This window comes from Delphinapterus leucas, chromosome 2 (assembly GCF_059928025.1).
Source record: "Delphinapterus leucas isolate spDelLeu-1000000601 "Yukka" chromosome 2, BTC_Dleu_Yukka2, whole genome shotgun sequence".
Classification (NCBI taxonomy): domain Eukaryota; kingdom Metazoa; phylum Chordata; class Mammalia; order Artiodactyla; family Monodontidae; genus Delphinapterus; species Delphinapterus leucas.
This window is the reverse complement of record NC_143130.1, coordinates 15346232-15363678: the sequence shown is the minus strand read 5'-3', so window position 1 is coordinate 15363678 and position 17447 is coordinate 15346232. Positions and strand designations below refer to the sequence as shown.

Genomic DNA, 17447 nt, shown 5'->3' with positions numbered 1-17447 from the left:
GTCTTGGGCTTCACCAGAGTTTCACAACTCCTGCCAGGACCCTAAAGCTCCCACGAAGGCACTTTTGTCCATGGATGACTGCTAGTTTGTTGTTTGGGGTTGGAGGGATGTGAGCTAGGGACCTCCTATTCTACCATCTTTCTGATGTCACTCTCCTCACATGGAATTTTTAAAGGTTTGTTAAAAAGAAAAACATAGCAATTATATATTTATGCCTCTGAAACGTTTGGTAAAAATGGTCTTCGAAGTGTTAGCACTTAGCAAGGAAAACTTCATTTCCTAGTAATACTGTATAAAGGAAGCATTATTATCACATAACATTTAAAACTGATCAAATTTCAATGAAGTTCTCTCCAAGTATTCTATTTTTATTGAATGAAAATGCCCAGGATGGGACACAGTTTTCCAATGGAATATAGTTGTAAAAAATGTTAAAATTCAGATGGTACAGGGCCTTCTACAATGAATATTTGTTGAACAAAGCAAGAGAAAGATTAGATAAATGTTTCCAGTATTCATCTATGTGTGTCCTTCTTCGCTCAGCTCTCAGAGAATGTGAAAAATTCTCTACCATCAAAACTATTGAATACTTGCTGCTTCCATCTTTCCTTAATTAGCTCAGTCTCGATTCAAGTGAACTAGGCAAGCTAAATTAACTTAGATAATATTCTCCAAATCTATAATAAGGCATCCAGATGTTTACATTTAGCATATTACATTTTCTGATGTCCAGATTAACATCCTAAGATTAAAAACAGCATCCTAAGATTAAAAACTCTCAACTTCATTTCAACCTCATATTAGGTTTTTTGGTTGTTTTGACCATTCTCCCCACACACCCTCAATAAGATACACTCTCCCATAATATGAAGGGATGTAGAACTACAGCATCTGTCACCATAAGTTACCTGTAGTTTTCTTTCCATTTAGAAGACTGCCCTATAATGGCGACCCCTCCCCTACCCCACAGATCTTTAGTTTCTGCGTTGTTACTTCTCTATCCTTCCTTTAATTACTTCAGGTTTCCCAGGGAAACATTTTCTAAATGGAGACATCCTTGATGCAACAAAGCATCTCCAGCAATTCTGAGTCGGCAGAGAAATGCATTTATTTTCATAGAGTCTGGTTTTTTTAACCATGTGAGCTTCCAGGGTGGAAGGTGTTTTCTATTTTTGTTCTATAATTTGAAACAAGAAGGAACACATTTTTCTCCCTGGTGAAGAAACATTTTACAGGGCTGGTAGGACATTGCTGCCTTTAAAACTATACAAGACATTGTACAGTATTTGAAGCAACAGTGAGTGAGAAAACGTAGCATACTTGAAGATATGGTGCATATCTACAGAATTTTTTTCAGGAGTCTAATAAGGGGGCAAATACCAGTAGACACAGCTGGAAGGGGAATGATAGGTAGGAAGCAGATTATTTTGGTGTTCTGGGTTGAATAGTGTCCTCCTCCGAATCCATGGCCTTCCCAGGTCCTCAAAATGTGAGCTTATTTGGAAGTAAGGTCTTTGCAGATGTAATTAAGATGCGAGTTAAGATGAGGTCATACTGGAGTAGGGTTGGCCCTTAATATAATATTACTGGAGTCATTCTAAGGAGAGGAGAAGGGACACAGCAACAGACACACAGGAAGAACATCATGTGATGAAGGAGGCAGAGATTGAAGTGGTGCATCTCTGAGTAAAGGCATGACAAGGATGGCCAGGAAAACCAGAAGCTTAGAGAAAGGAATGGACTGGGTTCTCCCCTAGAGCCTTCAGAGATAGTGTGTCTCTGTCAGCACCTTGAATTTCAGACTTCTGACCTATGGAACTGCGAGAGAATAAATGTCTATCATTTTAAGCCATCCAGTTTTTGGTACTTTGTTATGGCATCCCTAGGAAACTAGTACAACTGGGAACACTGATGTCTACTTTATAACCAAGAACTGGGTTCGAATTGTCATTAAAACACTTACTACCCACTTGACCCCATTTTTCTTATCCATGAAATGAGTATCATCAAGATTTAGGAAATGTGCCTTTCCTGGAAAGAGTTGCAGTAACTAATTTTTTAAAAAGTTTTTATTGGAGCGTAGTTGATGTACAATGCTGTGTTAGCTTCAGGTGTACAGCAAAGTGATTCAGTTATACATATACGTATATCCACTCTTTTTTTCTTTAGATTCTCTTCCCACACAGACCATTATAGATTATTGAGTAGAGCTCCCTGTGCTATACAGCAGGTTCTTATTAGTTATCTATTTTGTATATAGTAGTGTGTATATGTCAATCCCAATCTCCCAATTTATCCCTCCCCCCACTTATCCCCTGGTAACCATAAGTTTGTTTTCTACATCCATGACTTTACTTCTGTTTTGTAAAGCATTAACTATTTCAGGCAAAAAAAAAAACTAAGAATAATTCTGCAACATCTTGTCTTCTACTGATTAACATTCCTAATTGAAATGTACTGAGTCTGATGCTCCATTATTTAAATACACAGTAAATAACAAGGGATGCTGCTATGGATTTTAAATCTAAGAAAACTCCAGTTTTAGGGATTAACTTTATGAACAAACTTTCCAACTAGATTTTTTTGTTAAATTGAAAGAAAATGATCTTCAGGAAGTGAATGCAAAGAAAAGAAATATTATCCTAGGGCATCCTTTTTTAAATTGACTTGGTAAATATAAAATGAGAGTAACTAGCAAGGTGCCAAGCAAATAATGAAATTCATAAGGCATTCAAGGGGAATAAGCAGCCACAAGTTCTCCTTGTTTATATTATCACTGCTAAACAACAGTGGCTCTCACGTCATTCTGGAATAGAGATTTTCATTCTTGTTTCACATCTCTGAATTTGAGCAGCAAGTATTACTCTGGAGCATTTCCAGGACAGGTATATTCTCTTGAATGCAAATTATTTAAAGATGGAGACATTTGTCCGTTTTCATCATCTTCGTCATTTATATCATCTTCAGTGATGTATTCTACATGCCTAGAAGAGTCCTGTTATATAGGAGCTACTCAATAAACATGTCCTATGAATAAAGAAATATGTCAAATGAGCAGATGAATAAGTAAAAGTCATCAACTGAATTTATCGACTACCACCGATGAACTCTGCCTCCAGTCTTATTTTCAAACCCTTGTTTGGGAGGTAAGAGAGACAGAGACAAAGAGAGACACAGAGAGAATCCAATAGATTCTGTGTGGCTATATTGAGTGATAGAAAGATGACAACTATACTAAAAATTTGGAGACATGAGTCTAAATCATGACTGTATCACTAAATACTTGTATAATTTTAAGAAACTAATTTAAACTCCTTAGACCATGTTTTGTCATCAGGGAAATGATATAGACAATCTCTTAAGTCCCTTTCAGGTCTAGCGTTTTATGATCATATGGGACTTGGTTTGTAAAAGAGGATTAGGAAGGCAGAAGGAAGGCATAGAGAATGATATAGAAAAGAAGAGAGTCCAGAGAGAATGAGGAGGGAGTTCAAAGGGATCTAGGGTTATGGCAGAAATGTCATTGCAGGAAGACACAGAAGACTTCTTGCTACTTGCTGTATTTGTGAACTTGAGTAAGTCTGCCCTTCATTTAGTCAAAGTTGAGAATCTGCTGTGTGCTGTCCTGGATTTGGATTGGAAGGACATATGTGCCTATAATATTATCGCCAGCTCTCCAGGAATTTACAAACTAAGGACATATTGGGATAATGATGCATACGTGGAAGCCTAAAATATTATAAAGTGCATTTGAAACTCTCTCAGCTCTAAAACTATAGTTCTAAGATGATTTCATTTGACTTGAAGGCAGCATCAAGTATATGGAAGTAACTTATTGAGCCATCAATGAATATTCATAAGAAACATTCAGTGGTGTGTTGGTAGACTAGCTCTCAAGGGGGAAAGAAATCCCTGATGTGTAGCATTTCCCTATTTCCTTGGTTAAATACCCCAGCATGGTTAATTTCAGGTTGCCAGTATGACCTCACTGAAGGTGTATTTGAGAAGAAAAGCACACAGTCAGCTTTGGTGAAGCAGTACAACAGGCTGCCAAACACACACGTCAGAGGAAGGAGCCTCAGGGTTAATGATGCTCCTTTCCTCCCAGCTGGACAGAGGAGTGAAAACTATGGCTGTGGTCCAGGGCAAAGAATGAGCACATTTACTTCTCATAATGGATGAAGAGTTTGCTCATGAAAACTTATCTCATAATAAGGACATTTGTACCATTTGTATGAGTTTATATTTTTTAAAAAAGCCTCAGAAACCTCTTGGTTATGAACCATAAAGAGATGTCATCAATTTTTTAGTGCCTTTATACTTTTCTCAATATCCACTTTGAAACCAGAGATTCTGCCTTCTTTTTTCCCCCTCAGTTCCATTTTACAGCTCAAACTCTACTTCAAGGCCTTCTTATTACTCATCGGAATCCCTGTTATGGCTGCATAACAGACTTATCTAATTTACACACACACACGTAACTACCGGCTTAATCTTCTAGTCCCTACTATAGTGTAAGTTCCAGAAAAGTAGACCTTGCATTTTTCTTATTCACCACGATAACAAAAAGAATTTTTTATTGCAAGCAACAGAACCTGACTCGGGCTCACTTAAAGGCAGAAAATAAGCTTACTGAAAGAATATTGGATTGCTCCAAAAATTAAATGTAAAACTAAGAATCTAAGACAGAAAAATAAGTGGGGAGTGAGTAAGACTGAGTAAACCAGAGGTTGAAACTACCTAAGTCCACTGCCTATGAATACTTCCTTCAGAGCTGGGCTATCTACTTTCCTGCCACCATTATGAGTAATCTCTAATCGTCCCTTTGTCACTCCCTTAAAATTAAAGGAGCTGGTTGGAAGCATACTGTTGACCAAGCCCAAATCATATGTCTAAACTTCAGAGTCTTCTAAGTTACACTTTCATTTCTAATTTCCACATCAGCCACCTCTGGCTGACGACCATTCCTCTTCTTTTTTAATAAATCATAATCGAGCTTGAGTATTCTGCAACCATCTGGACCAATTTACAAAGCTGACCAGAAACAATAAATTTTCTATCTATACTCCAATGGTGAGAGATGAAATAAAACTGAGACTAATCAAAATACATAAATTCATACAAGTTGTAAAGAAGAAAAATGCTTAGAGGCTGTCAATTGCCTACTGAATATGTTTCTTATCCTTTGTTGCAGCTCCTGTCTTATCTCTCTGATTCTGGTTATGAAATGATCCCTTAAAATAAGACCTCTTGCCTTTCTCTAGTCATGTCCCATATTCTGTCCTCTCATCTCATTGACTTTAATCTTACTGCTCTCAGGCTGGAGATGCCCTGCCCTTTATCTCCTCTTGTGTAAATCCTTTTTCACTTTCAAGGGCAGAGCAAAAGCCACCTTCTTCATGAATTTATCCTTAATATCCCCAGCAGGAAACCAAACTCTCTTCCAGATTGTTAAGGCCTTAAGTTTGCAGCTCTCCTGTGATATATCTTACATGGTATTTTGTGATATGTGTAGCTTGTTTTCTGTCATTTTCAGTTCCTCTCCATTGAAAAATCTCCATTGTCATTATCTTGTCTTTTAAAGAAAATTTTAGTGAGTATGAGTATCTTTAACTTTAGGTTGATTGATAAAAATATAAATTTGAAATAAGTGTATGATATAGAGTAGATATCCATTTTATATCGGAAGAGATATAGCACTGTAGATAAATGATTTAGAACATGGTTTTAACGCATGGGTCATTTTTATAATTTTGATTCAGTTAGTGATTCATGGGCCTAATTTTTAAACAGATAGCGATGAATGTACAAAAAGCGGAATGAAAATGATTATCAGTCAATCCTGGTTCACTTATCGGCTTATAGAATATTATTAGGTTTTAAATCTATTATTGCAGTCAGAGTCCGTGAAGTCCTCCCAGTTTGTCAAATGATGGGATAATTCCCCTTTATTCCTGGAAGGGACACTAGATTAGAAGGAAAAAACACAAGAACTGGAAAATGGCATTAAAAGCTAATACCAAGCAGGCTTATGGGAGTAAGACCTGGATTCCCTCTTAACTACATTTGGTGGAGCTTGTCTGTTATACTGTGAGGTGGTTCTTATTGGGTTTCCTGCTGATCTTCAGGCTGGAAGGAATTTTATTGAATTAGGGGGAAGAAATCTAAATGACAACCATGGAAAAATCAGTCCCAGTAGGAACCATACTCCATTAGCCTGGGTTTGACAAGTTCCTCATATTGAATGTGAAGATAAACCACAGTTCACTGTCCCAACACTGTCTTAAAGGTGAATGCTTTTATATGAACAAGGATGTTTACCACATAATCATATATATTTATGTATCCATAGTATATAAATATATATGTATATTTAAAATAAAATATGGTATGGTGAGTTAGTCATTTGTCTACCATATAGTCATTTTTGAAAATTATCATAACCTTTGCTGACTCTTTTCTTTTTACTTGGAAATATTCAGCGGGCCAGTGTTTTACCAGACCAAGTGTGTCTGAGGGATTCTGGGAGTTTTTCAATAGCCAAGGTCAATCTGGGCCTGTTTTGTTCTCTTGGGCTATTAAAGTCTACTTCTATTATGGGTTTCCTGATTCCCTGGAACACATATGTTGTTATCTGGAAAACATTCAGACTTTATGAAAACAAGCTTGTTTGTTTGTTGCCTAAGAAATAAAATAAGAAAGTGACACTGCTTCACTAAAAAAATCTGTTTTAAGAAAAGTTTTGGTTTTTTTTTCATTGAAAGCAAGTGACTTCAACAGAATGACCAGTTTTTCTGAGAGCATCTTATTGGCATATGAGAACATTTTACCTAGAAAAGACCAGTTACTCTTTGTGGAAATAGTTGGAAATGGGAAAATAGAAAACAAAAAACAAGTTTCTTGGCTTAACAGAGAGTAAATAAATAGGTTTATATGTATGAGTTATCATTTTCACTAATATAAACTTGGTCAAAATAGAAAGCATGAGTTTAGAGAAATAACCAGTTTTTGATGAAAAGGGGTCTAAAGGAATGACAGGCCCATGGTTGGTCTTCTCTGCCCGACGGAGCAGGTGATTGATCAACTAGGAGGTCAGTTCAAGGGCTGAAACATCCAGATCTTGCATTTTGCCCTTTCTGCTCTTTCTGATTACAATGTAATTAAGGTGATGTTAGTTGGGTATGCCTCATGTAGGGTTTCATATGGGGCAAGATAACCCAACACACATTAAAGTGATCACTTTTTATCTTCTCAATAAATCAATTTTTGTTTATTATTAAGCAATGAATGAACTACTATTTCTAGTAGTTCTTTTTGACTTCAAGTGTATTTTCCTTTTTTTTCAATTTTTATTGGAGTATAGTTGGTTTACAGTGTCGTGTTAGTTTCAGCTATACAGCTGTACACTTTAAATTATTTTATTAGAAAGGCAGAAATTAGTCTTAAAATTACGTGGTTTTAAAAGTAAAACTAATTCAGTCATGTAGAACACTCCAAACTTTAGGTGAAGCCGCTTATTCATATTCCTCAGAAGTTAATATGAAGTTAAACATAGTTGTATGTATTTGTGTTTAGTGCCAATGCCCTGTTAACTGGAGGTTATGGGGTATCACAGCCACTTTCTGTAGTTTCTCTTTCATCGAGGCAGTCGAGACAATACAGCTGGGAGATCTCTGAGAGACCACCACGTCTAACTCCTGAGTGGTCTTCTCTACTGCCCACCTCGATATCTCCATCTCAGTACCTGCCTCTCTCTCATTTCACCTGCCTGAGACATGTAAAACAGGTGTCCCCAAAGTGTACTTGAAATTCGGCAATATTCCCTCACAGACGATTGCCTCAGACTCTTAGATTTCCTTCAATTGTGTATATTTGTGGTGTGTGATGAAGAGACAGCTTCCCACTCTCCATCTCAAGCCTTCTACACTGAGACAAAGATGTAATCTTAGGCGCCAAAACACCCACTCATGATATCTGTAAGTGAAAACCTTCCCACTCACAGGAATGACAACGGCGTTCTCCTTCCTGCCCCATCCCAGGTGGCAAAGAGTACAATACAGTCATAATTGAAATAGTCGCGATTTCCTCTGCAATTTTAGGCTTTATTGGGAGAATATAGGTGAGGCTGAGTCAGGAGTTAGGTCATTGAATAACCACAGGGCAGTGGACCTTAATCTGGTAAGGACAGCGGACCACCCTGTGAGGCATTGGAGAACCAGTTTTGAACAGGATTCTTCCTTTAGGAAATGTATTTTGGAAGCAATGTGAAGCAGGAATTAAAAGGGGGAATTATTTAATAATATTGGCCCTAAAGTAGAAGTTAAGAGTTTAACATTTGGGGAATTCTTTGACTATTAAATAAAGTTCAGTTAATATGGAATAGAGCTGTCAGTGAACAATAGCATTAAATTAGGTCAAGTACATAACCTGGCCCAACATTGCAAATAAAAGAGGCCATACCAGCACAGACATGTCAGACCAGGAAATATAGTGTAGGACCATCTGGAGATGATAAAAGAGGAATGTATCTCTTATCCTCTGGGGTCTCTCTGGGTTCCAGGCCTCATGACAAGAAAGAAATGACCAGCAACTGCTCTAACATTTCATATTTTTGTATATGTTTCCACATTCATGTATGTTTTAGATTATCTGAGGTTATATGAAGGCAGAAAATTCTTCCTTTATGCAATTTCAGACATTTGCAGTGGTGTCACTGTTCATAGTTAGGAAGGAATTCACTATCATTGTGGCAAATATTGATGCTGAGTAACAATGATAACTCTTTGGGGGCCTCTTAATATGTTCTGTTCTGCTTCTTCAGCTCTTGATTTTCCCTAGCATGGAAAATATATTCTTGATTTCCTTTCGAGTCTGGAGCCTCTGTGTGTTGGGGGAGAGAGCGAGCTCCATCACAGCTCCATGTTGTAGGTAACCCAACATCCACTGCCCTGTGTCTCTCCTCCACCCTTTCCATCACTAGTGAAGAGCTTGGGCTAGAATGTAGATTCTGAGGGATATTGGTGCTGAGATTCATACACACACACATTTTATTTTTTAAAACAGTTTTCAGTTCACAGCAAAATTAGGTGTAAATTACAGAGTTTGGGTACACCTGCCTCCCCCATAATCAACCTTCCAGCACCATAATGTTATGTTTGTTACAGCTGACTAATCAACACTGACACATCCCTGTCACCCAAAGCCCATAGTTTACATTAGCATTCACTCTCGGTATTATAATTTCTGTGAGTTTTGACAAATGTATAATGGCATGTCTTAATCTGTTCAGAATGCTGTAACGGAATATCATAGACTTGGATGCCTACAAACAACAAATATTTCTTTCTCATAGTTTTGGAGGCTAGAAAGCCCAAGACGAATATGCTGGCAGATTTGGTGTCTGGTGCAAAACTATTTCCTCAACAGTGCCTTCTTGCTGGGTCCTCACAAAGTGGAAAGGGCAAGGGCCAGTTTTAATAAGAGCACTAATTGCATTCCTGAGGGCTCCACTCTCATGACCTAATCAGCTCCCAAAACCCCACCTCCAAATGTCATCACATTGGGAATTATGTCTCAACATACGAAATTTGGGGGGGATGTAAACATTCAGTCTGTGCCATGGCATGTATCCACCATTACAGAGCCATAAAGAAGAGTTTTACAGCTCTAAAAATCCCCCCTTTTTCCTCCCTTCCTTTCTACCATCTCTGGGTAACCAACGACCATTTTACAATATCCACTGTTTGCCTTTTCCAGAATATCATAAAGCTGGAGTCAGACAATACGTAGGCTTTTAAGATTGACTGTTTTCACTTAGTAATATGCATTTAAGGTGGTGCTAACGTTTTTCAGGTTATAAAAGAGAACAATTAATATCGTTCATTTTTTATAGAATTATATGAGAAAGACATTAACTGTCTTAATTAGGTAACTCCATGGGTGATACCCAAGAATAAACACGTTAATATTAAAATTTTAGGGAAACCTTCTCAACTTCTCAAAGAGGGTATGCAGTAGAAGGCATTCAGTTCAGAAGATATACATAGTACATCTTCCAAGAGTGTTCATTTTATTTGAATTCCTGGAGGAAGTCTTTTAGAGTGAAAAAGCTTGAATGTCCTATGTCGTAGAATGTAGAATTTTCGATAAAACAAGAGACTTAAAAGAAATGTTGAGCTTATGGAGAACTACTTCTGGCTAAGGGTCTACCTAGAGTCCCTTTAGGGGTGCAAGTTCAAGGTCCTCTTGCAACAAAAGTATTTCCACGGAAAATTTGAGAAGTGATTCGACAGTGTGGGGAGGGCGTTTAATTTAAAACAAGATGCATTCTGATGGTGGGATAGTATCTTAGGTTCCCAGGGAAGTGAACTCTGGGGCCCTGATTCCTATGCAAAAGGTTTATTGGAAATTCCCCCAGGAACAACCCCTGTGAAGTGAAGGAAGCAGGGCTGGGCAGAGGGAGGGCTGAACTCTGATACAGGTGCCATAGGGGGTCTCACGCTGATGCCCTGGGGAGCTCGGGAGCTGCACTGGTCCCAGACTGATGCATAGGGGCTGGACCATCTTATCCCCAATGAAGGGAGCCGATCCTGGGAGGCTGTGTGACTTTAGAGGGAAAATCCTAGAGGTAGGCTCAGCTGTGAGCTGTCATCTGGTAACCTCCCAGCAGCTGGGGGCACGAGGGCCTTGATAGAAAACTCTGGACAATTCAAGACAGAATCCACTACAGACAGTAAAGCCCACCAGTTTTCTTGTAAAGAAGGACCTAGAACAAGTGAGTTTGAATATCTTTTGATATAAATGATTCTAGAATTTAACAGAATTGCTGCCTCCAGATAAAAGAGAGAACTTTACTTTGCATATCAGATGTAAGCAAAAATATAAAGGAACACACACATGCGACTCATTTTGAATAAGGTGAGAAGCTTGCCTTGAAATAGAGAAAATTATTCCCTTTTGTTGTTATTCCCAACAAAAGGTCGGTACCTTAGCTTAGCTAAGTAATAGTTGTATTACTAAGGTTGGTTATAGATTTTCATCACATGCAAAACGTTTATTCAGCCTTTTCAACCTACAGTTGAGGTTCAACCTTGAGGTGAGTGTATAAAGATGAAAGTTTAGTCCATAAAATATTTGAGAAAGAAACGAAAGTAAGGATGTCTGCCCTGTCTTCAATGTGAGATTAATAAAAAGAATGAAGAGAAACTATTTATTTGACCATGGTTAAATAGTTAAATATCAAAAGATATATATATGTTATACATATAAATTTATAAAAATTGAAATCCAATTTACTTTCTAAGTTTGAATTCAGAACGTTTCCATTGGAACACTGCAATTGTATGCACTGCTATGACTTAGGTAGTTAAATAAGAACATGACACAAACGTCTCAAAGTCATACATTTATCCCTCTCCCACTTAAATATGCTTATTTCCATGAACAAAGATTGTCTTATATACATGACTTGCATCACAGAGTTTGAATTTAAATATATTCTAGATATGTCACCACTACTGAGTGAGTGGTAAGGGAGAGTAACTTTTAAATTTCATTTCTAAAATGAATTCACACCACCATCCTTATGTATAAAACAAATCGTTCTTATATTATCCATAAATAATAGTAGTTTTAAAATGTAAAAAACACAAAATAAGGTGTTCCCGAACTGGTCCCCACTACTTTCGATTTTCTTTTCCCTTAAAATACTGATGAGCCCGTCAACATCTGTCCCAGAGACGATACGAAGTATAAGAACTGTTCCACTAATAACGTTCCAGCAAATTAGTGCAATCCTGTATGTTCACAGATATCCCCTGACCTCTAGAAACAGCAGCAAGTCAACACTCTTTGCTCATGCTTTAAGTGTTGACTTAAACCATTGCTATGGAACAGTTTCACATGATAAAAGCCCATTAAATTTACATCATGTCTTTGGATGCTAAAAATTTATGAGCCTCAGTATCCTCATCTATAAAATGGGTTGGTTGGGTGTGAATTACATTATCTTGAAGATTCTCACTAGTGTAATATCTTAGCTTAAACTATGATTGCATCTGCACTTTAGATATGGCTACACATATCTGCACTTTTTAGACCTTTGAAATGTGATCATGACTCAAGGGCAAAGAGCAGTGTGACAAAACCGTAGCAGACCTCAGTTCTGTGACTCAGTCCTCCCCAAGTTCTCAGGAGCCAAATTCCCCTAGCTGAGGCCACTAAGAAACAGTTACTAAACTGTATACTGATATAATGACATAATGCCAATTTACTTAAATTTTAAAATTGTGATTGCAACTTTTCAAAGTGCCTAACTTACTGTATAAAGGTATCTTTACTCCTCAAGGAAAATCTGATGGTCAAATTTAAGAGCATGAATCAAAATTTCTTCTTTTATTTGAAAGTGTCATTTTTTCACAGTAATGATGCCCTTTATATAAATGTTTCTGAGGTTAAGATAAGGTGTATTCTCTAATCATGTTGGCCTGTTTTGTTAGAGTTCATATTACTCCTAATAGAAAATTGATTTACTTAAATTAGCTAAATGTTTCATGTTTATGCGAGAATGAGAGTATCCTATAATGTTTCAACACTAGACAGAGAGATAACTCCCCTAATGTGAAAATGACTGGCTCTCTTTTTAGGTCCTGTCACAATACAGCCGTCACCGTGTGAAGCTGATCAGTTTTCTTGTGTCTACACACTCCAGTGTGTGCCCCTCTCAGGGAAATGTAATGGACAGGAAGACTGCATAGATGGATCTGATGAAATGGATTGTTCTCTCAGCCCCCCTCCTCAGCTCTGTGATCAAATGAAGTTCCAGTGCTCTACCAACGAGTGTATCCCATCCCTCCTGCTATGTGATGGAGTGCCTGACTGTCACCTTAATGAAGACGAATCCGGCTGCTGTGAGTTATTTTCATTCACTCAGTGTGCCAGGGGAGAAACGCTGTTCGGAAATGATAGAGAGAGCACGACAGATAAAGCAAAGTTCTCTAGAGTGTTACCATGATCGTATCAGAAGTAACATAGTTGTTTGTGTTATATTGCTAAACAAAGCATATTGTCCTCGCTTAGCATTTCTGGAAACATTTTGTTTGTAGTCACACTAATCTCCGTTAAATGCGTGTGATTTCCTTTTTTATTTACAACTGGGTCATTCATGTAGGGGATGCTCTTATGTATCCATTATCTTTTTAACAAACGTTTGTGGGAATGGATTGAAGACATGTAATTATAATTTCTTCCCACCGTAAATGTTCATGAAGATGGCTCGAGCAAATGGGCAAATATCCATTGTAGTGAATAGATGTAGCTAGGGGAAGGACCTGGACCTGGGTAGATGTTACGTCATTAGAGTTAATGCAGATGGGGGTCCGCCTGCCAGTGCGGGGGACGCGGGTTCGGGCCCTGGTCCGGGAGGATCCCGCACGCCGCAGAGCGGCTTGGCCCATGCGCCGTGGCTGCTGAGCCTGTGCTCTGGGGCCCGCCAGCCACGGCTGCGGAGCCTGCGTGCCACAGCTGCTGGGGCCGGTGCGCCTGGAGCTCCGTTCTCCGCGGTCGGGGGCGCCGTCGCGCAGCGGCGGAGACCCAGCGCAGCCAAAGATAAAAAAAAAAAAAAAAACCGGAAAGAGTTAATGTAGAAGTAAATCTGTGGAACATTAGGGTTGACCTTATCCTTATCACTTACTACCTGTACAATCTGGGCAACATTATTTGAGTCAGTCTTACCATCCATGTAATACCTAACTTACAGGGCTGTGCAGATTTGAGAGAATGAGTATAAAATTCCCAGTCCTGCATCCGTCAATTTCTGTCTTTATTATAATTAGCCTATGTCAGATAGGGAAGGAAGAGTGTTCATTAAGTAATTATACAAATTACACAAATTTTTAAGGTGAGTACATAATCGTGGTGGAGTCAAAGCATCACTAACATTTTATTTAATTCCTTGTTTGCTTGGTTTCACATTATAACATGCTGTATTTGGGCTGCAATGATAGAGCTCCATAAGCCCTATGTTAGTGGCCACTTTTTTGTGGGGGGCAGCAGTAAAGTTTGGAAGGTAACTGTAAGAGGGGGATATTGGGAGAAATAGAAGGGTATTTCAGTGCCCTGTTTTGTGTGGGTATCCAGAATTATGATAACTACTGGAAAAGATGTGAAGATGAATAAAGGAAAAGGAAGATGACTTTTGGATTTTTGAAGGTTTTTGCCTTAAATCAGTGAATTTCTTTTGCTGGTTTAGGTTTGGAGATTGGCCTTCTATCTCCCTGTTATTTCCTACATGTATATTCTTTCTATAATAAAGCCGATTTGTGAGGTCTTATAATATTTTCTTAGGAGCAAGTTAAACAAATGGAGGTGAATGAGGAAGAGGAAGCCAAGTTACTTATCCCTGTTCCCATCAAGGCTCTGATGGAATTTGGCTGATAGACATCAGATTAAGTTCAATATAGTCATATGGTATTTGACTTCAAATAACAATGCTATTTAAAGAGAAGCTTAGGAAGGTACTGTATCCTTATACTTTTAGACATATGTTGGAAAATTGGTGTTCGATGAGATAGTAATATATGAAATTCTGCTTCCAAGGGGAAATAAGTCCACATTAGGAATAGATGGCACTGTAAACGAATTGCTTCTCTCCATGTCCAAAATATTTATTGAGTTGGGACTCTGTAGGGAAAATTGCATGAAAATAAACCATGGACAAAATGCTAGAGCAAAATTACAGAATAAAAGCATCTGATGGTGACAATTTACCAAACAATTGAAAGCATAACAGTTTTTTTCCCTCCCCCTGAGCTCACCTATTTATTTAGAATGGTATTTTATAAACTCTCCTTCCTTCCTTCCTTCCTTCCTTCCTTCCTTCCTTCATTCATCACAAATCTTCATTAAGGATGTAATTTATGCCACTTGTTGTATTGGACATTGGCGATCCAGATGGACATGACATGGTACAAGCTCAGGTTGTTAGATACATTACATATTAGTGAAGGAGATTAGTGATAGTTGGGATACCATGTGATAAGTTCTATGACAGAGATAAAAACAGTGTTATTGAATAACATAGGGTACTCCCTAACTATGGTGCTAGGGAGTCTATAAATTTTAACAAGAAAAATGATTGCAGAGCCAAATTTGGAAAGACAGGTAGTCATTAGGCAAGTAGAGATGCTTGATTCCAGTGGAGAATGTTCCAAGAATAGAGAAAAAGTTGTTTGATTGAAAGATATTTCATATAACTAGAGTAGAGTTTGTGGTACAGGGACTTTTGCAGAAATAGGTTGGGAGAGATGAGCAGGGACTAGGTCTTGAAGAATCCAGCCCATCATGCCAGGAAGAAGCGTTTAAGTAGTACATGGAATGGATTGCAGTGAGGATGGGGGACTGGTTAGGAGATGTTACAGTGGAAATATAAAGGGATTGAGTAGATTAATGGCATGAGGTAAGATTATGAATAGATTTAAGAGACATTCAAGTGAAGAGGAGGAGAAAGTAATGAAAAATAGTTTCCAAGTTTCTGATGTGGGCAACAAGACGGCTAATCAACCATTCCTTGAGCTGGTAAAAATAGGAGAAGGACCTCTTAGGGTAAGAATGTGGCTTCATTTTTAAACATGTTGTATTTATGGTATCTGTGGCACATCCATGTGAAACGTTCAGGATGTGTTTATAAATGGATGTCTGGAGCTCAGGAATGAGCTAAAGGAAGATATATAAAGATACATAGCTATCAGCATACGATGATTCAAGCTGTGGATATAGATGAGATAATGGAGAGAGGAAAAAGGTAAGGTGGCAGACAGAATCCTAAGGAACACGTAAAGGACTGTTAAGAAAAACCAAACATCGAAAGACACGGAGATGTGGTCATAGACATAGGAGGGCAACCAAAAGAGAGTGATGATCTTAAATTAAAGGTAGAAAGCCTACGTATCAGAGAGTATTCAAAGGTTCAAATGTTTCTGAGAGATCATGTAAGATTAGGACTAAAAAATACAGACTGGGAAAAAGCACAAATGGTTGCTGGTGGTCTTGGAGCAGAATTGTGATGTCAGTCTTTTGTGGAGAAGATGGGAAATGGCAGAGGGAAACCGGCTACAGAAGACTTCAGGAAGTTGGCATTTCGAGTGGGGTATAGGATAAAATAAGAGGTTTGGTTCTTTGGTTTGTTGGTTTTGTGAGGCTTGCACGTATTTAAATGTTGTAGGAATAGAATTCTGAGAAGTTTGCAATTTTATGCTGGAAAATCGATAGCAATTGATATTTGAAAGCCTTTTATTCTTGCAAAAATACATGTTTAGTGATCAGAATGCTCAAACAAAGCATGTGATAAGTCCAAATTTAAAAATAATTCATATTTAATGTTGTCTTTCCACTGGAAACATGTTTTTTTATACACTGAAGTGATACTTTACCAAAAATATTTCCTTTCCCTAAAATAAATGGAAAAATAAGTATGGTTTAATTATATAGGAAAATAACACAAAACCAGGAACATTCTTCTCATTGATATTCCTCTGATAGCAATCTATTCACCAAGAAGATTTTGATTTCATCAGATGTATCGGTCAATATCCTAGCAAGAAATTGATGGCACGTTGATATTGTATAATTTGAGATTGTTTTAATAAAGGGATTATTTATTAAGGAAATAATATGCATAGGGAAACCATAAGGAATAGTAACAGCGGGGCCTTTTATCATCCATAGAACAAGGGATGTGAGAGGAGGGAACAGTTGCCTGAATCTAGAGTCAAGGAGAGCTACCTGATAAAAGGAGTGGCATTTGGTTACGGAGCCACTAACCAGTGGTAAGCTCACAGTCTCTTCTCTCTGCATCAACGTCTTGCTGGTGCTACCTATCAACCAAACCCAACCAAAGCTAGAAGGCAAAGAAGCATGTTGATGTATCCTTAGAGTTCAACCTCCCAGGGCTCAGAGCAGGGAGAGAAGATGGAGAATGGCTCAGGAGAGGCACATTATCCATCAATAATAGAGATAATGGGAAAAACAGATGGAGAAGTGCATAGTTTTCCTATTATCTAACTTTATGTTCCAATAGTAATCAATACGTCTTATCAAGTGGAGTGTCACTTCTGAAGATTGGGAATGGATCATGCTCCTAAGACTTGTGGATCAGCCTTGATCATCCACAGTTTTATTATTGGACTTTCAATTTGTTAGCTAGGATCTCAGCATCCTTTGGTGCTTCTCCATCACACTGTAAAGATCATCCTCTGCATTTGACAGCTTCTAACAAGAGTGTTTCTCAGTTTACTCAACATTAAAATCATAGAGATTAAGTCTTTTTTACAGAGGTATTGGAGAATTAAATGAATTAATATGGTAAAGTGCATAATACAAACGTAATACATTATTATCCTTTCCACTTTAAATTATATTTATAGTTTTATTAAAATTATTTAAGCTGCTAA

At 37.9% G+C, this 17447-nt stretch overlaps 1 protein-coding gene across 1 annotated transcript in view; it reads left to right on the top strand.

Moving 5' to 3' along the window:
• Positions 1–17447, top strand: part of MALRD1 (MAM and LDL receptor class A domain containing 1) — a 587465-nt gene that overhangs the window by 466324 nt on the left and 103694 nt on the right. Inside the window, exon 35 of the mRNA XM_089906459.1 lies at positions 12645–12908. Within this exon, the coding sequence (XP_089762585.1) occupies positions 12645–12908 (264 nt within the window). The remainder of the gene's footprint in view (positions 1–12644; positions 12909–17447) is intronic.